General features: G+C 48.8%; 1 protein-coding gene across 6 annotated transcripts in view; it reads left to right on the top strand.

The window, feature by feature from the left end:
• Nucleotides 1-888: 888 nt before the first annotated feature.
• Nucleotides 889-21,931, top strand: part of GYG2 (glycogenin 2) — a 36,604-nt gene continuing 15,561 nt past the window's right edge. For 3 of the 6 annotated variants that reach the window (XM_077890322.1, XM_077890321.1, XM_077890317.1), the window contains exons 1-7: nt 1,185-1,267; nt 2,218-2,321; nt 7,099-7,240; nt 17,656-17,830; nt 18,817-18,979; nt 19,896-20,022; nt 21,427-21,649. In XM_077890322.1, the coding sequence (XP_077746448.1) occupies nt 2,315-2,321; nt 7,099-7,240; nt 17,656-17,830; nt 18,817-18,979; nt 19,896-20,022; nt 21,427-21,649 (837 nt within the window). In that variant the 5' untranslated portion in view covers nt 1,185-1,267; nt 2,218-2,314. Of the gene's footprint in view, nt 1,014-1,184; nt 1,268-1,302; nt 1,364-1,773; nt 1,867-2,217; nt 2,322-7,098; nt 7,241-17,655; nt 17,831-18,816; nt 18,980-19,895; nt 20,023-21,426; nt 21,650-21,931 lie in introns of those variants that run through there. The other 3 variants (XM_077890320.1, XM_077890319.1, XM_077890318.1) reach the window with 3 other exon arrangements.

Below are 21,931 nucleotides of genomic sequence, written 5' to 3'. Positions count from 1 at the left end.
GTTTCTGGAGCATAAATTGTGTCGGCGCCCAAAGTGTGGGATGTGGAACGCTAGGAGGGGGTTCCCTGATACCCCGAAGTCTTTGGGGGGGGGTTGGGACAGGCAGGTTTCATCAGAATACCAAGACATCATTCGTGTTTTTAAACTACGTCGGTATGCACACTGATGGTGTGGACACGACACAGGTGAGCCTGCAGGGCAGGCGGCTGGGTTAGAGGGGGCGTGACGCCCCCCTCTCTCCTCCTCCGTCACCCCAGGACGCATTCATTCATGAACACACGCATTCCGCCACTAGTTCATGTGTTCAAGTCCTTCATTCATTCCTGCGTGCAGCCGTGGACTCGTTCCCTGCACGCACCCATTCCCCCCTTCGTGCCTTGGGTTCATTCATTCACTGCCGCGCAGTGTCACTCATTCACGGAGCTGGGCGCTCCCGCACTCCTCCAAGCGTGCGCACGGGAGCTCATTCATTCATGCGCTGAACCCAGTCATTCATTCATTCCTAGATGGGCTCCTTCACCCATGCACGCGTGCATCCAGTTAGTCCTTCCGCCACCCACTCACGTCTCGGGCGCGCACGCATACCCTCCCCCCTGCAGTCCTGCACGGATACACGGCTGCATGCATGCATGCATTCATTCATTCATGCATGCATTCGTGCATGCATGCATTCATTCGTGCATTCATTCATTCATTCATTCCGGCGGCCAGGCGCTGGCGCATCCGAGTGGGGGGCGCACGGCCGCACCCCGGCGCCCACACTTCGCGCTGCCCGCACAGTCGCACTCCTGCACGCGCACGCGCGTGCACCCCACGCACACACACTCGGCGGCGTCCGCCCACGCGCGCACGGATTCAAGCGCCGAGGCGCCAAGTGTGCATCGGCCACTTGCCTCCCCTTCCCGGCCGCCCGCCGTCCCCGCCGTAGGTTCCAGCGCGGCCTTTGCAGGGCGGCCCCTGGCCTCGGGCCCGGCCTCCGCGCCTCTGCAAACATCGGCCGTGGCGCGCGCTGGGTAAAGGTTAAACGTCCGGAGCTACCGACCCGGGGCTCCCGGATTCCGCGGGGAGGGAGGGGGCGGCGCCGGAAGGGAAGGGGAAGGCGGCCCTGTCCCTCCGCGGCCGGGTCGGGGCGGAGGGCGGGGGCTGCTGGGGACCCGGGCCCCGGGCGGGGGTGGGGCCGGGCTTCCGGCGAGCGGCCAATCGCGGGGCGCGGGCCTCGGGGCCTCCCAGGGCGGGCCGGGCCGGAGGCCGCAGGAGCGCGCAGGAGGTGCGGGGGTCAGGGGCTGCGGGGGGCCGGGAGGACCCTGGGGACCCTGGCGCGGGGACTGCCCGAGCGCCCCGGGGGTGCGGCGGCGCCAGCGAGGTGCGGGGCGCTGGCAGGGCGGGGGCTGCGGGGGCGTGGAGGCCTCTGGGGCGCGCCGGGGGCGCGGGCAGGGCGGGGGCTCCGGGAGCGCGCGGGGGGTGCGGGGGCGTGGAGGCCGCTGGGGCGCGCCCGGGGCGCGGGGGGCGCGAGCAGGGTGGGGGCTGCGGGAGTGCGCGGGGGGGACCTCCCAGGAGAGGACGGGAGGGGGGCGCGGGCCGGGCGGGGGCCGGGCGGCCAGGAGCCCGCGGAGGAGGGGCGGGGCGCAGCCGGGCCGCAGGTGACTCGCGGGCGGGGGGCTCCGGGCGGGAGCGGAGGAGGGAGGAGGAGGAGCCGGGAGGAGGTCCCCGGGCCCCAGATCGCCGAGTCCAGGCGGGGTGCGCGGGGGGTGGGCCGGGGGGTGGGTGCCGAGGGGCGCCCGGCGGGAGCGCAGGACACCTTGGAGCCGGGAGGAGGTCCCCGGGCCCCAGATCGCCGAGTCCAGGCGGGGCGCGCGGGGGGCGCAGGTGACTCGTGGGCGGCCGGGGGTGGGGTGGGGGTTGGGTGCCGAGGGGCGCCGGGCGGGAGCACGAGAGGCCTTGGAGCCGGGAGGAGGTCCCCAGCGCGGCGGGGACGCTTCTGACACCCGGCGGGCCGGGGCCCCAGATCGCGGAGTCCAGGCGGGGCGCGCGGGGGGCGCAGGTGACTCCGGGGCGAGGAAGGGGGTGCAGGGGGCCGGGCCGGAGGGCGGAGGAGGAGCTGCAGGGCGCCAGGGGCGCACAGGTGGCTTGGGTTCAGCGGCGCCCCGGTGCCGCGCGCGGGTGGGGGGCGCAGGGCTGCCGCGGTGGGTGTCTGGAATGCCGAGCTGTCGCCTGCAGGCCTGGAGGTCGGCGCGGGCCCCGGGAGACGCCGCTGCTAGGCCCTGCTCAGCGCCCCGGAGAGCACAGGCGCACGCCGCCCCGCTGCGCCCACGCCATGCCGGGTGAGTACCCCAGCGCTTCGCGTCCAGCGTCCCCGCCCCTTCTCCCACCTCGGACGGACATGGATCTGCTTTGGGGAGAACCCCGCTTTGAGGGCCCGGTCACCCCAAGCCCCTCGCCTCCCCTGTGTACCCCCGCGTGTGCAGAGACCCGCGCTGCGGGGGACAGATGGAGATGGGATGGCTCTCCGCAGCAGGGAGGGGGTCCGTGCAGAGCCTGGTCGGAGGGCCCTGAGAGTCCTCAATGTTCCTTCTGTAAGGCGCACCCCGAAGAGCCATGCACTGGTTTTCTGGCCATCCAATTGCAGGGGGCCCAGTTCCTACACAGATAGGAAGCTCACGCCCCCAAAACTTTAGGAACAGAGTGCCTTTGGGGTTTCCCAAGCTCAGACCACAAGCATACTTGGCTGTTGCAGGAAAGATTGGGGAGAAACCCCCAGCAGGGCAGCAGGCTTGGGGTGGCCACGTGGCTGGGGCCTAAGGCAAGGCGTCGCCCCTGAGGGTCACAGGAGTCCTGTGCACCTGCCCTTTGGTTTTCTGGACATCACATGTGGGCAGTTCAGAGGGCCAGAAATTAGATAAGGGGCCTGTGGCCCTAACCTAAGAGAACCATGCCCGTCCCGCTTTTATCCCGGAGACGCCCCGGTCTTGCACCAGACCAGACCTGACCAACCACGAGCCCATTAAAAAAAACAAAAAACAAAGAACAAACAACCCCCCCCCCCCAAGAAAAACAAAAACAAAAACCCAGACTACTTTTTGTTCAGAGGAGCGTTTGGGTAAAATCACTGCTTTCGTCCCGTCTGCTTCAGAAGGGAACAGGGTTGAGGCCGGGGCAGAGGCGCGGTTTCCTGCGGTTGGCGCGGGGACCGTGCTGGGAGGAGAAGCTCCGCCGAGTCTGTGTCCCAGGGGGCTTCGCCGCTCTCCGCCTGAAGCCGGCTGCCCCCGGAGCCGCGCGGGCCCATACAGTGGCAGTATTCAGCGTTGGGACACATCTCCATCAGCCCTGGAACGTGCTCGAAGACCCCAAGAGGGCATTCGACACGTTTCGGGGAACAAAAGCCACCTTTGAGTAAAAGAGGAGGGGCAGACCAGGAGGCTGGCGGTGTTATTTCGGGGTGTGCGTGTTGCGGGGTGAGGATAGAAGATGGGTCGAGCGGAGGACCGGCAAGGAATCGAAATGGATTGAAAGGAACGTTTCTCCCTGGCTCGATACGAAACCCTCAGGCACCATGTTCTTTGGGCCAAAGTTGATTTTTTTCAATAGTTCATTTTTTTTTTCTCTCTTAAGCCCGTGGTTGGATACAGCCACACGTGCTGTTTCCCCGCTCCGTGGCGGTGACGAAAGTCCCCACCCTGGTGCCTTGTGGGGCTGCAGCGGACTCTGAATGCGGTGTCCTTGGACATTGCTATCAATTCGAATCTCGGTCATTGGTCATTGGTGGCTTCTTAAAAGCAAGGCCGTGTGGCATCTGAAGGCCCGTTAATGAATTTTCATTCTTTTTTGCCTTAAAAACCACTGGCCTGTCTTTGGGCCTCTGATGGTGCTCTTACCCATGGGGGATCTTGCACCGCAAGAGCGTGAGTTTGCGTGTCGGGGTCGCTGGAGAGAGGGCCTCTGCTGTCCGGGGGTGCCGAGCTGTCATCCTGTTGATATGACCACGAATCCCTCCATCCCGAGCGGGGGCAGAGCCTAGGAGCTGGGTGACACAGTCCCCAGAGACCCAGCCGTGTCTTTGTCCATCCCGCGAATCAGGAAGTTTCTGGAGAAGTGACCTGTCCTCAGTGTATCATTTGGGGTCCCCAGAGCCCTCCCAGGTGACATGCTTCCCTCCACGGACCATGGCAGCTCTCCCCTTCCCCCTGCCTCACATGCGACCGTGTGTCACGTGGAAGCAGCTGATGTGTCCAAACGAAGTAGGTCTGAAACATGAGACGGCTGGAAATCCAACTGTTCTGGCGTCTGGCTCGATGGCTCTCTGGGGAAGGCGGCCCGCGCTTATCACCCGCGCGGACTCCAAACAGGCCTCGCGACTTGGAGAACAGTTTCCTTAGTGATCATTGAGAGGATAAATGAGTAGGAATAATCTGGTTGGGTCTTTTTCATGTCTTTGTTTTACCTTCCATTTAGAGAGAAATTTATTTATTTTCTGTTTTTTTTTTTTTTTTTTTTTTTTTTTTTTGGAAAGGCCAACCAAGCTGCTTTGCGAATTTGCTTTTTCTCTTTGAGGAGGATCCCGTTTAAATTGTTTAAATAGGAAATATGCAGCCAGTGACGATGATGCAAATGCAGCTTAGTGGAAAAAGGTAGTATCTCAGCCTGAAAAGGGCAGATGCATATAAACTTAAACCTGAAAGGGTCACCAGGTGATTGCTGAGCTTCTTTTCCCCAGGGTGGGTGGCATTCCTGGCTCTGCTTCCTGAGTTTAATGCTCCAATTTATTAGGGTTCTAGGGTTGCCGTAACCCACAGAAGGGGTGCCTTAAAGGACATACACTTATTTCTCCTCATCCTGGAGGTGGGGAGTCCGAGGTCCAAGAGGGACCGAGGCTGGTTCCTCCTGAGGCCTCTCTCTTGCGTGTGTAGACACCATGTTCTCCCTGTGTCCTTACTTGGTTGTCCCTCTGTGCCTGTCTATGTCCTCCTCCCCTCTTCCTGTAAGGACTCCGGTCTTACTGGATCACGGCTCACCCCAGTGACCTCGTTTTACCTTAATCCCCATCTTTAAAGACCCCACCTCCAAATATATCTGCATCCTGAGGCCCAGAGAGAGAACTTCCTACGAGTTTGGCAGGAGGAACGTATTTCAGCTCACAATACCCGCTGATTACAGCAGTTACATCTACGTCCTTACAAAAATGCTGCGAAACCAGTGTATGCAGTTGCCAATTTTGATGACTTTGCTGTTTGTATTATGTTCCACCCTGTACATTTCCTCGGGCAAATGCAACTGCACCTTCCTCTTGTCTGGATGGCTATCCCATTGCAGGGTGGTCCATTCTGGATATGGGAATCTCTCATCACCTTGAACTCTCTTGGAGGAATCCAGTCTTTGTTCCCATGTCTCAGAAATGTCCACAGACAGGGGTGTCTGCTGCCCCTAGGCGTTTCTTAGATATTGGTAGATACATGATAGATACACACAAGGTAGATAGAGTGGATGGATAGAGGATAAGAAGGATAGATGTAGTGGATGGATGATGGATTGAAAGATGACAGATGATAGATCAATCAAGATGACTATGGATGCATGGAGAGATAGATATGGATGGATGGTTGCATAGACGGTAGGTATGATTGATGGATGGATGAATAGATGCTAGATCTACATGATTATGGATGGATAGATAGATATGATGGATGGATATGTGGATGATAGATTGCCGATTGGAAGGATGAATGGATGGAGAGACGATAGATCTAGATGGTTACGGATGGATGGATGGATAGTAGAAGTGATGGATACATAGAGGATGCATAGATATGATTGGATGGATGGATGGATGATAGATATGATGGAAGGATGGACAGATAGATATGATGGATGGATGGATGCATGGATGGATAGACAGATACTTTGGGGGGCTGCAAAGTTGAGTTTTGAAGTCTACTTTCTGAGTATAACCCACAAGTCACAGTGGAGACAGCAGGAGTGTGCAGACCCCTCTTAATCCAGCAAGTCAGCAGCAGCAGCAGAAGAACGTGCAGACAGGAGCGTGTTGTAACAGGCACATTTTGGAATTTACCCCCATGGAATGTAAAGGTCAAGGAGGCGGCCCTCGGGGGAAACAGGCCTCAGAAGCCTGCGTCTGCCACGTTATATTTAGCGTGAACAGGAGCCCTTCTAGGACCCTGCAGTGGGAGCCACTGGCCCGGGGAGGGGAGGACGCTCTGGTCTTTGAGAAGTGAGGTCTGTGTGTTCTGGCCCCGAGCTGCTGCGTGCTGCGCATTTTAATTTCTGCAGACAGCACGGGAGTCTGCGCAGGATTTCTTTCAACTGTTGTGTATCTCCTGGCAACACGCTCTTGGGGGAGCAGGAATTAGAGTTGTTTGGAAGTCCCCGTAAACGCCACCACCACGAGGACGCACTTAGACTGGAAATCACCGTCAATTGAATCCGCCATGAGCATTTCTTCCCCTCCTAGCGGGACACTGTGAAACTGGTCATAGTTGGGTTTTTTTGTTTTGTTTTTTGTTTTTATAGTTGGGTTTTTTTGTTTTGTTTTGTTTTTTGGTTGTTTTTGTTTTTGTTTTGAGTGGAGTGGACATCTGCATCCTGGCTCAGCTAGTCGGGCGGTTGCCCACACGTTTTGATGTGTTTGTGTCTCAGATTCAGATATTTGGGGTGAGTTTTTCAGACTTGAATGTAGAGCAAAGCAAAGAGTCTTGGGTATCCATCCAGGCAATATATTTGCAGCATCAGGACATTTTAACCATATTCTGCTTGGCTTTGCCTCATGTATTGGGTTAGAAAGTGCTCTGTGTGTGTGTTTTAAAAGGAAAAGATGCAGGGGGTGCCTAGGTGGCTCAGTCATGCACTGTGTGACTCTTGATCTTGGGGTCATGAGTTCGAGCCCCATGTTGGGCAGAAAGATTACTTAAAAACAAAAAAGAAAAAAACAAAACAACAAAAGAAAGGATGTAGATGAAATGTTCCTAGTGAATGTTTATAAAATATGAAACAGCTACTTGGTTCAGACAGAGAGCGGTGACTGCCAAGCCTGCCACCTGCTGAAACCCCCCGGGGCTGTGACTCTGGTGTCTTTGTCCACATCCGCAGTGTCTGACCAGGCGTTCGTGACGCTGGCCACCAACGACATCTACTGCCAGGGCGCGCTGGTCCTGGGCCAGTCCCTGAGGAACCAGAGGGCGACCAGGAGGCTGGTGGTGCTCATCACCCCACAGGTGTCCAACCTGCTCAGGTAAGTCGGGAAGACCCCCACGCTCGCTGACGTCACGGGAAGTGTCGTGACTCTGGAGCGTTGCCGACACGCTTGTGCGCTCAAGCTCTTATCAAAGCAAGCAGGTCTCGTAGAGGAAGGGAGAGATCGCACGTTGGAAGTCATAGCAGGTCACATGTGCTCCTGCAGCATCCTGCATGGCCCAGAACAGGTTTCTAGTCTGTCCCTTTGTTGGCCGCTTCCCAGGGAAGATGAGTGGAGGTACGTCCGGGCAGTGGGGGGGCTGTGCCTTGTGTGTGGCTGTTCTGCTGTGGTGGTGACTGTGTGTCTAGGAGCAAAGCACAGCTCTGGACTTCTCTGGATTGCTCTAGAGCACAGAGGCTGGATACAGGTGGCTCGCCCACGTGTAGAGATGTAACCAGCAGGTGGGATGCAGGATGCAGGACACGGCCGTGCATGTGGTCGGTGATAGATGAGCATCAAAGAGCACAGCTGTCCAGCCGACCAAGCCGATTCCCAGCTCCTGAGGTCTGGAACACACGGGACACTTGATAGCTGTGTGTATGGTAGCGGCATTGCCGTGAGCTTCAGACACAGCCTCATTTGTGTGAATCTCACCTTTTCTCTGGGCTTGTGTGTTGTTGGTGCCACTCAGTTGACACGGTGTCTGTAGAAGGAAGCTTCGGAGGCAGGGACAGGGATGCAAGGGCAGGTTCCTACCATGATGGGGCCATGACATGCCTCATGCAAATGGCCAGGCTCCCGTGGACTGATCTGAAGTCAGGTGGTTCCCAGTGTCCGGGAGCTGCGTGCACTTGGCTTGACATTGCCATGCAGCGCTTGAGATGGGAGGTCAACGATGATTCCAGACTTAGTTGGATAAGGATGCCTGCAGGTTCACGTGTGCGTGCTCGCAAATGCAGACACCTGAGCACCTCGGCATCCTGGTTCTGTTGAGCGGGTTGTGCATTCCAGCCTGAGTGTGGGGACGTTCCCATCTGTAGACACACATGGTGGTGTCCCCACAATATCATGAATGGCGTGAGTTACTGGGGAGACCGTTTGTTCCTTCCACATGCTCCCAGGTGAGTGATGTCACCATGGTGAAACCTTGTGCATGGAGAATTCATGAATTTGCAGCTTCTGGAGGCTGGTCCAGAGGCCTGCACTTTGGAAGGTGTGCAGTTTGCCACAAGGAAATGCAAGCATTGGTAGGAGAGGTTGTGATAGCAGCGTGGGCATGAGGGTCTTCCAGTTTGTCCTCGCCTGTGCGCATGGTGGACAGGGCCATGGCGCTCATGGGCAGAGAGAGCCTGGAGGGGTCGTGGCCTTTCCTCCTCGTGGGAGGTCAGAGGAGGCCTTCTTGGAGCCAGGGTTTGGCAGGCGAGAGTCAAGCTCTGGCTGACCAGCACCTAAGGACACGGGGAGGCTCGTAGTTTGCAGGAGTGATGTCGGGTTAGCTCTCGGGGCTGAGATCTGAGAGGCCAGCTGTGATCAGGACTAGGTAGTGTGAGGGGAGGAGGAGAACCCAGAGTGAACTGAAAGTAGTGTGGCTGTGAGCTGAGGAAATGTTTGCAGTCAAGAAAAGTTAGTAAAAAAATATAGTTCAACTTCTTAGAGACCCTGTTATGTGCAGTCGGCCCTGCAGACTTGTGTAGACTCCTTGTTGTGGAAGACGTCAAAGACTTCCCAGCGTGTGAGCAGAAGTTAGTAGAGTAGGAAGCTTTAAAGGAGACCTGGCCCTGCTGCAGAGCTGAGAGCAAGTGAAATCAACTCCGTCAACAACGATATACTTGAAGAAAACTTCCCAAGGTGAAGAAATATCAGAGAAAATGGTTATCGCCAAGGCGTGAGGGAAGCAAATGAAGACCCCACCTGTAGATATCTACATATCGAGGACTTACTCGTTACTGCTGCAGTGATAGAGGTTTCTGGATACACCCAAGAAGCCACGTGGCCAAGTTTATCGGTCATTGGCACCATGGTTGGAAGTGATTGTGAAGCATGTAGGTGCTCAGGGGCTTTGCTACTGAAAAAAAAAATTGGCGTCTGCCGGCCGAACGTTACATCAAAACACAGAACTTAACGAGAAAGTTCTTTCTGGCAGGACAACGAGGCGAGGAAAAGCCTAGTACGGAGGGTGAATCACTGTTGTAAGTATATTTATGAAACTGGGCACAGTGAAAAGGGACCCGGGTTATCTGATTTATGAATTTTTTTATTTTTAAAATGTATTTAAATTCAATTAATTGATATAGAATGTATTATTAGTTTCAGAGGTAGAGGTCAGTGACTCATCAGTTGCACATAACACACAGTGCTCATCACATCACGTGCCTCCTTCATGCCCATCACCCAGTTACCCCAGCTCCCCACCCGTCTCCCCTCCACCCACCCTCAGTTTGTTTCCAATGATTAAGAGTCTCTTATGCTTTGTCTCCCTCTCTGATTGCATCTTGTTTTCTTTCCCTTTCTTCCCCATGCCCCTCTGTTTTGTTTCTTAAATTCCACATGAGTGAGATCATATAATTGTCTTTCTCTGATTGATTATTTCACTCAGCACAATACTCTCCAGTTCCGTCCACATCATTGCAAATTTCTGGATTTCATTCTTTCTAATGGCTGAGTACTATTTCATTGTCTATATATCACATCTTCTTTTTTTATTTTTATTTTTATTTTTATTTTTATTTTTATTTTTTTATTTTTTTTACACCAGATCTTCTTTATCTATCGTCTGTTGATGGACATTAGGGCTCTTTCAACATTTTGGCTAGTGTGGACATGGATGCTGTGAACATTGGGGTCCAGGTCCCCATTCAAATCACTATGTTTGTATCCTTTGGATAAATACCCAGTAGCACAATTGCTGGGTCCTAGAGTATTTCTATTTTTAACTTTTTGAGGAACCCCCCCATCCTGTTCTCCGGAGCGGCTGCACCAGTTTGCATTCCCACCAAGAACCTAAGAGGGTTCCCCTTTCTCTGCATCCTCACCAACATCTGTCATTTCCTGACTTACTAATATATTTTTTATTTTTATTTTTTTAAGTTTTTATTTAAATTCCAGTTAGTTGACATACAGGATAATAGTACTTTCAGGCATACAGCGTCGTGATTCAACACTTGCTTACGTCGCCCAGTGCTCATCTTCATCCCCATCACCTGCTTAACCCATCCATTCGCCCACCTCCCCTACCTGACATATTTGTTTAGGAAACGATGGACAGAGTCACTGCATCTCACATGTAGGAGAAAGGAAAGGCAGAAATGATCGTATGGTTTCCCGAGTGTAAGGATCCAGGCGAGAGACACTCTGATAATAAACTGGAGAATTCCTATTTCAAGGAATAGGATATGTGCTCAAGATCCCTTATGCACCAATGAATGTGTGCTCAATAGGAATAGGATATGTGCTCAAGATCCCTTATGCACCAATGATCACCATATACAGCATGTAAAACAAAAAAAACCAAAACCTATTTGATACACAGGCAAATGCAAAAAAATGGTAGAGGGAGAGTCTTTTTTATATAGTTTTCCTAAGTTTAAATCAAAAGGCAGACACGTGAGTAAATTGATGTAATGAATAATGCATGAGGTATCTCTTAAATGCTATGCATTATGTAAACAGTGATCTTTGTTCTCATCAGTATGGACCACTTAGAAAAACTGATTTTATACTCATGGTACAAGGAAGCATTTAATGTGTCGGTTGGAGCAGGAATTGAATGTTATGATCTCTGACTATAATGTAATAAACGTAGGCATTAAGAGCAAAACAAATTTAAAAACTGCATTACCCTCGGACATTTTAAATCAGAAATTCTCTCCTAAACACTTCATGGCTTGACAAATCAAAGCTTGAATTCTATGGTGCTTAAAAAATATTAGCAATATAAATGCTACCTATACAAACCAAAGGGGAAAGCTGGAATCACTCCAGAGAGAAAAACTAAAATCAGCGAAGAAATCAAATACCGAGTTCAAATAATTTTTAAATTAAAACAAACAAAAAAATATGAAAGGCAAACAATACAAAAAAGCAGTGAAGAAATTATCCAGTTCGAAAAGCTTTTAAATTAAAACAAACAAATAAAAAATACATTAGGCAGACAATACAAAAATTGAAATCGGCAAAGAAATTATCCAGTTGGAAAAAAATATTTTTATTTATTTATTTTATTTTATTTTTTATATAAATTTATTTTTTATTGGTGTTCAATTTGCCAACATATAGCATAACACCCAGTGCTCATCCCATCAAGTGCCCCCCTCAGTGCCCGTCACCCAGTCACCCCATCCCCCACCCACCTCCCCTTCCAGCCCCCCAGCTCTGTTTCCCAGAGTTAGGAGTCTCTCATGTTGTTTCCCTTTCTGATAGGAAAAAAAATTTTTTTAATAAAACAAACAAAAAATCCGTAAGGCAAGAAGGGAGAGATTCATTAAAAACTGAAAACTGGGAACAGGAAACAAATCTAACTTCTGGATTATTTAGAAAGTAAATTAAGACTACAGAAAACATAAATACCCAAAACTAAAATGAAAAAGTAGTTATTTGCATGCAATTTGAATTTTAAAAGCAAATGGGACACAGAGCACTTTGCCTGTAACGTTGACAAAATGCTTGATCCTTCTAGGGAAACTCGCATGACCCCACGCTGAGACTAGAAGGCATAGGATACACTGCTAGCGAGTAGCCCAGGGCGGGAAATAGAGAATCGTATCAAAGGCTTATCTGGTAGAGGGTTCTGAGCCCCGGTGGTTTATAAAGGACGTTCTGTTACATGGGCCACTATGGATGAATTTCCATGTGATAGGAGCTATCTCAGAGCTTCGGAGAAAAATGAGTGTGTTCATTTATTTAAAGAAGCTGCCCTAATCTTGATACCCAAACGTGATTTACAGGTTTGGTTGTGTTTTACTTATAGACCAAAAAAAAAAAAAAAAAAAAAAAAGCCACCAAATACACACCACCAACCAGACCGCTCCATATGTGTCGTAGAGAAATGAATGGTGCCCGAAGGAAGACAGCTCATGAGCACAGTGTAATTCGTCCACATATCAGAGAAAGGCAACGATATGGTCCTTTTAATGTAAAGCTAATGTACCAAGATGAATTCAGGTAAATTATGAGTATAGACGGGACATTTCTTTTTTTTTTAGGTTTTATAATAATCTGTTTTTTAATTTATTTTTATTTTTTATTATTTATTTTTTATTGGAGTTTAATTTGCCAACATATAGCATAACACCCAGTGCTCATCCCATCAAGTGCCCCCCTCAGTGCCCGTCACCCAGTCACCCCCAACTCCACACCCACCTTCCTTTCAACTACCCCTTGTTCGTTTCCCAGAGTTACGAGTCTCTCATGTTGTCTCCCTTTCTGATATTTCCCACTTAATTTTTTTTCCTCCTTTCCCCTTTATTCCCTTTCACTATTTTTTATATTCCCCAAATGAATGAGACCATATAATGTTTGTCCTTCTCCGACTGACTTACTTCACTCAGCATAATACCCTCCAGTTCCATCCGCGTCGAAGCAAATGGTGGGTATTTGTCGTTTCTAATGGCTGAGGAATATCCCATTGTATACATAAACCACATCTTCTTTATCCATTCATCTTTCCATGGACACCGAGGCTCCTTCCACAGTTGGGCTATTGTGGACATTGTTGCTATAAACATCGGGGTCCAGGTGTCCTAGACATTTTTAAGGCAAAGAGAAATCTTAGAAGTCAGTAGATGAAGGTGTCTCAGCCTGGACACTATTGACATGTGGGGCATCCTGGGCACTGTAGGGCATTGACCAGTGTTCCTGGTCTCTACCCACCATATGCCAGTAGGATCACCACCTACAGCCCTCCTTGCCGTTGTGATAGGAAAGACTGTCTCCAGGCACTGACATGGATGGATGTTTCATTCATCTGAAAGTGGAGAAAACCATCTTAAATTAAAGCAAAGGTGGACATCAGGACCGTGATAGGCCAGAAATTACCATGTGTAAAAGTAAAAAGAGTAAAAAATCAAACGAATAAACTAAGGAACATATTTACAAAGTGCACAATGGAGAAGAGGCTTCTTGTCTACACACTATTCAAATAATTCTTACAATCAGGCCTCACAAATGGACGGATGGACGTAACCATGCCGGACGGTACGTCTTTGGGGGATCTTTACAACCAGCTAGGTTGGCAGTGGTGTTTGTTAATGTTGGTATTTTAGGGGGCAGACCTTTGCCTTTGACATCAAGTGACATCATCAGACCAGAGGCAACTTGGCTATAACCCATCCCCTCAAGAAGCATTTTAACTTAATTGATGCATAAAATGCATTTCCTCTTGCCAAAGATGAGCTCTTCGGGCCCCAGAGAGAAACACATTGAGCCGCAGTGACATCCACCTGCGTCTAGAGCCTTGACCTTCAGAGTCAGACCAGAGGTTCCAGCAGACACAGAGCTGGGAAAGCTGACCCTGAGGTGGACACACATCCTTATGTGTCTCGCTTGGGACCAAGACGGGAAACACGAGGTCTTTCTTGGTTGCCTGTTGTCCCATCAGTCCCCCTGGTGATTGGGGGCAGTCATATATATATATATATATTTTTGGTAGAACTGTCCTGATAAAACCAAAAGGATCCCAGAAGAGCACATGATTCCCTCCTCCGTTCCTGTCTCATCAGGGTCAGTAAAAGCTGTCCGCACTCACTTTCTTCAATCTTCTGGTCCACTCACGATGAACTGTAACATCGAGGAATCCTGAGAAGGTTCAGTGTTGCAGAACCAGTTCGGTTTTCTAGGACCCATTATAGGCTTCGCAACCGTTGGGAAGGCTGAGGAACAGTGCCCTGTGGTCCAGTGACAAACAGTGACAGGTGACCGTAAGTGAGCAAGGCTGTGGGTGTGGATGCCGACCACCACTGTGCTCTTCCGGGCTGTGGGCTGTGTGGTCCAAGTGCAGAGTGGGGTAATCTCTCCTGCAAAGAAACAAAGCCAGGAGCATATGCTCAGAGCTACAAACAGATTGTGGTCTTGAAACTGAATTCCAAGTCCAGGCGCTTATTTTGAGAAGACAGGCAGCGCTGAACAAAGGGATTTAAGGCCCAACGTCACATACTATTTGTAGCAGCACGGAGTGGGATTTGTTTGGCCCGCCACACCCCCGCTCCCGGATCTTGATACAACCCTAAGGATGCCATAAATTCCATAAATAATCGGGTTAAAAATAAGGGGAAAACTTGGAGATGAAATAGTACTTTCTCAGAGATGTAGGTACTTTCAATACCGTTCGATGAAAAAGCACAGAAAAACGTAAGGCACAAGCCTACAAGCCAGTCCGGGCTACAGCGGACAGGCCCCGGAAGCCCCAACACCTGCCTAACAATGAAGTTTCAAAAAAGAGCAAAAGAGAGAACGGACTGTGGGAAATAACTCCCCTCCTGTTTCGGCTGTGAGAATGCCCCGTGAGCGTCGAGCGGAACGAGTGAAGGCAGGTGTTGATACCGAGGGGTGGCATTCCGGAGCCCCAAGACCCGAGAAAGGTGCTAAAAGCACTTCAGCATCAGTCGAGTCGAGCTGGCCGATGTCTCAAATTTTCTGGAGCAAAATAATTTCATGTGTGTGTCTAGGAAAGTTATAGTTGATGGGCAGTATCACGGTAGTTTCGAGTGTTCGACGCGGTGATTCAATATTCTGTGTGCTACAAAACGTTCACCACACCAAGTACGGTCACCGTACAGAATTCTGACAGTATGATTGACTATGTTCCCTGTGCTGTACTCGTCATCTCTGTGACTTATTCACTTTTTTAACGACAAGCTTGTACCTCTTGATCCCTGTCACCTATTTCACCCGTTTCCCCACCACCCTTCCGGGGCAAGGTGGTTCGGGAGGGGGGCGGGCAGCGCACAAAGTAGTTTTGGAATGAGATCTCTGTGTTCAGCCAAATTAGTGCAATTCGAAAGCAAATTAAAGATGTTCCAAATCCGTAAGAGCTTGAAAATGTTACCCCTCAAAGATGTTCAGGAACAAAATGATTTGAGGGGGATCCCTGGGTGGCGCAGCGGTTTAGCACCTGCCTTTGGCCCAGGGCGCGATCCTGGAGACCGAGGATCGAATCCCACATTGGGCTCCCGGTGCATGGAGCCTGCTTCTCCCTCTGCCTGTGTCTCTGCCTCTCTCTCTCTCTCTCTCTCTGTGACTATCATAAATAAATAAATAAAATAAATAAAAATAAAACAAACAAACAAACAAACAAACAAACAAAATGACTTGAGGATGTAGTCCAGCAAAGTGAAATGTGAATCCAAGGAAGATCCTGTAACAAAGATGCAGCTCTAAGCGAGTAAGTGAGTGAAACTCAGAGTTAATTGTAAAAGGATTGAGGCATAATTGTGGAAATGATCTGGGATTTGCACTCCACACCGAGGTGATCAGTGGCAGCAGAGGGGTGAAGATACACAGGCTGTCTTTATATTCGATCAAAAATATAAGTTTAGATTCGTGTGCTGCCAGCTTGAGGGTGGAAACCACCAGAACACTAGAAAGGACGTGTACAACTTCCCAAGCATTAGTGGCAAATGTGTTGAATGGAAGCAAAAAAAAAAAAAAAAAAAGAAAAAAAATTCTAATCCATGCAATGGAAGGTGAAAAAGAATTATGAAGACAGAGAAAGTATGATAACTGTTTAAAAAAATAAGGAAAAAAAAAACTGTAGGATTCCATTTGAGTAGATCAATGATCATACTAAAGGTAAAGGCATTAAAACCCTTGTAAGGGAGAGAGAGATGTTTGTCGTAGCAAAATAAGCGGAAAAGGCCAGCCCTTCCCTGGACGTGTGCAGGAGGCACCTTCGACCACCACACAAAATGTTGAAAGTAAAAGATGTGTTCGATGTGATTATATGACTCGGTTCCCATGCAGGGCCCCACATCGCGTTAGTTAGCATGTCTGCCCTGTGACTTCCCATCCATCTATGTAACATTTCCTCCTTCTTTCCTTACGTGTCGTGATCCGGACATTTTCGAACGGTACTAGTCATTTGTTTCATGGAATTCTTTCGGCTTGTGTTGGTCCCATATTTTCTCGTTAGCAGACTGAGGTTATAAATTTTTGGCAAAAAAGAAAAAAAAAAGTCCGCAGGGGTGGTGTACCTTTTTCAGGGCATCCTTTTGAGGAGTATGTGATGTTGCTGTGTCTTGTCCCTGGTGATATTAACCTTGAAAACATGGATGAGGTACTATCTGTGCGGTTATGATTTTTGTAACTGATAGTTATCTTGGGGGAGTTGCTTTCATCCTATGAAAACGTGCTGTTTCTTCTTAAAACCTTTACCCCTTGATTTTAGCATCCACCAGTGAACAGTGTCGGCTATAGTTATTACTGTGGTGTGAGCCAAAGGGTGATTTTAAGAAATATTTTATTTAAGTTCAATTTGTGTAACATTCAGTGCTCATCCCGTCAACCCAATGATGATTTTCTATTTCCCTCATTCCTAATGTGTTTAGAGTTTGGAATCCTTCTGTAAGGAATTACTGTTCCTTCTTCCCCATTTACTTATTTATTCAATTAATAAGTATTAGTATGGATGTTAGGTTAGTTTTAGATTAGATTACTATTACATATGTATGGGGACGCCTGGGTGGTTCAGTGGTTGAGCATCTGCCTTCAGCTCAGGGCGAGATCCCGGGGTCAGGGATGGGGTCTGGGATCGAATCCCACGTCGGGCTCCCTGCATGGAGCCTGCTTCTCCCTCTGCCTGTGTCTCTGCCTCTCTCTTTGTCTCTCTCATGAATGAATAAATAAAATCTTAAAAAAATATTCCTTGAATATTCATTTTATACTTTGGGTTTCCTATTTGTTTCCTTGTTCAAATCCTGATCGTCACCCTGTATCCTTTTGATGTGCCTGCATCTTTTTTCTGGCTTTTCCTCAATTTTTTTTTTTGTCATCACAAGATATTCCAGCCTATGATAGAGTAGAATTGAAGAAAAAAAAAATATATATAATGGAACACAGGAAAATTTCATTTTGAGAAAAGGTAGTCTTTCAAAATTTGAGTCCTGAACTTGTATGCTACTAACAATGTAGGTTTTGAATACATAAAATAAAAGCTGATGGAGATCGTAGTGGACATCTGTCAGTTTCTCCTGGCTCAGCATTCATCCCAAGGCCCGTGCATTTTTGAAAGAGAAATACCTTTCTGCGGGATGACTGGAATCAGCCTACCTAACACAGTTAGGTATAGGGGTCAAGATCTTCAAGTTTGCATAAGATTTAAGGATGAGCAGAACGGATGCAAAGCTCCATGGGAAGATTGCGCTGAGTTTGATGGGATCTTGGATGCACGCTTCATGTTTGTATGAAGCAAAGGGGACAGCACGTCCTGTGTGTTGAATGTTCCCTTGGTCTCCTAGTACTTGGTGCTATGTCTTTTCCAGGGTTATCCTCTCCAAGGTGTTTGATGAAGTAATCGAGGTAAACCTGATAGACAGTGCAGACTACATCCACCTGGCCTTTCTGAAGAGGCCTGAGCTTGGGGTCACCCTCACCAAGCTTCACTGTTGGACTCTCACCCATTACAGCAAGTGTGTCTTCCTGGATGCAGATACTTTGGTGAGTACAGAGGGATAATGAGGACCTGATACTCCACTTGGTGAGGAACCCTTCAAGGACATTGCCTTCCCCTTTTTAAGGGGGCTGCTGATTCCTACAGGTGGATTCCCACCAGGTAACATGCATCTGTATCACCAGCATTGGCCAAAATTAGATATGACATAGCACTAGCACTGCTGTAACCCTGCCCCCGAGGCTCCTTTCCTAGGAGGGGTTAATAATCACGTGATGTCATCTACACAAAATAGAATAATTAGAAAAAATATTTTGCCTTGGTTGCATATTGAGTTACATAGTTCTGATTGGACTGGTGCACCTGGCTTCTTAGGCTGTGGCGTCCTCCGTGCGTCATTTGGGGTAGTGGCCTACGGTGTAGGAACCAATGACGACGACTCTGAAAAACGGCCATTGGAAAGTTGAAATGGGAAATGACGCTGGGGTGTTGGCATCCGTTCTAGATTGTCTTGGTTGTGTCAAAGCGGGTCTCTAGGAAGATGGAGAGGTTCAGAGGAAAGTGAGGCCAGTAACGCAGTTGGAGGCACGTTTTCTTTGTTCCAAACGGAGCACAATTTAGCAAGGCGGCGGGTGTTGGAGGGGGTCTGGCGTCAGTCAAGTTCTAGAAGGCAACAGATTACATCATACCGACTTGCAGGCCTCTCCACGTGTGCATTTTCAGAGGTTTGTTGGTCACGTTTGCTAGGTTAAAGAGGATACACAGCCAGGCGAGCTCGCTAGAGGATTTTAAGAACCTTGAGAAAATAGTTTCAGAGACGGTGTTAGTTCCATCACTCGAAATAAACCGGAGGGCAATCTTAGGGTCTCTCCTCCTCCTAAAGCAAGCCTTAGAGAAAGCGTCAGCTCAAAAAATGGGCACAGGTTTCCAATCACTACACGTTGGCCACCCTCGGGTTCCTGCTGCATTTGTCACCTGCATCCTGGAGGTAAGAGACGTGACGCTACGGGTTCCCCATGCTCTGCTCGGCCAGGTGCTATCCAACATCGACGAGCTGTTTGATAGGACAGAGTTTTCTGCAGCCCCCGACCCTGGATGGCCAGATTGCTTCAATAGCGGGGTGTTTGTCTTCCAACCGTCTCTCGAGACGCATGGCCTCTTGCTGCAGCACGCCACCGACCACGGCAGCTTTGATGGTGAGTGACGGGATGCTGGAGGTCGGTGGGAGGGGAGGGGGCCGTTTCCAGCGCCCATACCCCTGCCTCATCCTCACTCCCCCTGGATATGGGAGTGGCACTAATCAGTTAAAGAGGGGGTGGGAGCATGAGGACGGTCGGGGTGGGAGGGATAAGTGAAGTCAGTAACTAAGTACGCGACAAACCCATTGAGGAAAATATCCTCAGTGAGTAAGAAGAACGATTCCCCAATCCTGACCATACAGAAATAAGTAGGCGAACCTTTCTCTAAAGACCCGGTAATAGAGTTTTTTTCAGCATCACAAGCCATCCGATCTCTGGGGCAGATAGGGTTCTGTAGTTGTAGAGCGAAAGCAGCCACCGACAAGGCTTCAATGAGCATGGCTGCGTTCCTGTAAAACCTTATTAACAAAAACGGATGCCAGCCTCCTTTGACCAGCCCCTGACGTAGCATAAAGTCAAGCGAGCCACGAGAAGCCGATATTTGGTTTGATTGCGCGTTAGTAGATGCGGAAAATGCTAGAATTGTTGTCACAAAAAGAAAACCGTACACCGACCAAGAATCGTCTCTGCGTAAGGGCGAGGAGTTGCCCACCAGGCAAACACGGTTGGGGAAAGAGTGTGGCTACAAGATAAAATTCATTACGGGAGGAATGGAGAATTTTGGAGACAATGTGAGGGTATAATTATCAAAGGTTTGGGTTACGAGTGGAGAATTTTGGAGAGAATACGCACTGTTAAAATTAGTGATATGGGTGATCCATTCTTTTTGAGACAAACGATCATATTGTAATGGGCTTAGAGAAAAGAAGTACAATGGGACCGCACGTGCGACTGTGTATTTTAAGCCCTTCAAACACGTGGAAGGGCTGGACCACGCGTGATTAACCTCCTTGGGTGTACGTTCACCATTTAGGGGCAGATCAAGGCTTATTGAATAGCTTCTTCAGTAGCTGGTCGACAGCAGACATCCACAAGCACTTACCGTTCATCTATAACTTGAGCAGTAACACGGCGTACACCTACAGCCCCGCTTTCAAGCGGTAAGTTCTCCACTTTCTAGATCCTTCCATGCCTGGTGCCTTCCAGCAACCCTGTCTCTAGAATCCTTATCAGCCTTTGGCATGTGGGACAAAAACAAATTAGATCATCCCTCTCGTTGCCTCTTGCTTTAAATTATAGGTAGTCAAGGCGGTGAGGCTTAATGGTTGTGGTTCCCAAAGTATGGCCTAAGGAACCCCCGACGGGTTCTCCACAATTCTTTCAAATGTCTGCAGAGTCTAGATGACTTAAAAAAGTTATTCTAAGATGTTATTTTTTTCTTCTCTTATCATTTTTCTTTTTTTGTAAGTATACAGGGGGATTTTATAGGAATTCCATGACGTGGTAAAATAACACACTAAAAATTAAAAAAAAAATAGAACCACGCACTAAATGCAGATGCAGATAAGAGAAAGCACCTGTCTCCTCTTGGGATGGTCAGCATCATTCCTTTGAGAATTGCTTTTCGAAAATACAATTATTTTTCACGAAAAAGTATGAAATGAGCGTCAACATCTCGTGAGTGGATTGATTTCTAACAAATTGGTTAAATCTGTCTTCAGATTTCTCGGCTTTGTTGTCCGTGACGGTAAATGCATACAGATAGGATCCACGTGAACAAAGCTCAACTCTCGGTCCTCGGTGTGTTTTAAGAATGTCAAGAAGAAAAAAAAAATTAAAAAAAAAAAAAAGAATGTCAAGAAGTCTTAGGACCAAAACATTTGAGATTCGCTGCTGTCGGTGATGTTGTTATAAACAAAAGTGGAAAGTTTGAGCAGAATCTAGGGAAAGAATAATTCTAGAAGCATGTATTTTTAACAGCGAACATATTGCCTCCAAGGAGCAGAAATGGGTCCTTGGGGAGTGAAAACATCCTATTTTTTCTGATGTATAAAGCAGAGATGTACATACAGAATGCGGATATACAGTGCAAATTTCATGGGAAGATGATTATGGGGAAAAAATGTTTAAAAACGTTGAGAGGAGAAAATTCACAATCTTGTAAGAGAACCCAGTTTTCTTGTTTGTAGCTAGTGTCGTCTACCGTAAAAGCGATTTTTGGGAGGGTCCTTGTTGTTTTAAGATGATGTTTTGGGCAATCTACGATAATGTTTATCTTTATAAGACTCTTGATTTAGTCTTCTGGTTTGAGGATTCCCTCAAATGGGTTTTAGGATTCCCAATAGGTTATAGTGAAGTTTCTTGGTAGATAGAAAACAAAATACTCCAAATGTTCATTGTTTAAAAAAAAAATTAAGGAAAATTACCACCCGGTCCACCTAGTAGCGTTGAGACAAGTGTCCATGTACTGCTTTCTTTGATGTGTGTGGTGGTTGTGGGGTGCCTCCTGCATGCATGTGATCACTTCCACGTGCAAAGTAGATTGTTTTGTGTTTCTTCCTCAGATTTGGCTCGAGTGTGAAGGTCGTCCACTTTTTGGGGCCCACGAAGCCTTGGAACTACAAGTACAACCCCCAGACTGGCTCGGTTTTGGAGGAGGGCTCCGGGTTGGCCAACCAGCACCAGACATCCTTCCTTAACCTCTGGTGGAAAATCTACCAGCACAGCATCCTGCCCCTTTACGAAAGCTTCCGGGATGAAGAAGATCACGCATCTCCGGGACACACCGTAAGCCAGCGACACCCTCTAAAAGCAAGAGTTGAGGACGGGCATAGGCTCTGCGCGATCGATACCCGGTGTACTTACTCGGAACGCTCCCTTCTGTTTGAACATGCCGTATTTCATAGAGGACGCCGAAGATACAGACACCCTGGTTTGGTTTTTTTTTTTTCTGGCTCTAAATCATGAATGTTTAATGAGCCAAAATGTTGGTGTGATCTAGAGGGTTCGTGCATAAATAGATTATTTCAGTTGGCCGCCTTCATCAGGGAAAGAGCCACTTGCAGCTAA

Source organism: Canis aureus, chromosome X (genome assembly GCF_053574225.1).
Source record: "Canis aureus isolate CA01 chromosome X, VMU_Caureus_v.1.0, whole genome shotgun sequence".
NCBI classification, from domain to species: domain Eukaryota; kingdom Metazoa; phylum Chordata; class Mammalia; order Carnivora; family Canidae; genus Canis; species Canis aureus.
Note: the sequence above shows the minus strand (reverse complement) of the source record. Positions and strands in the feature narration are given on the sequence as shown.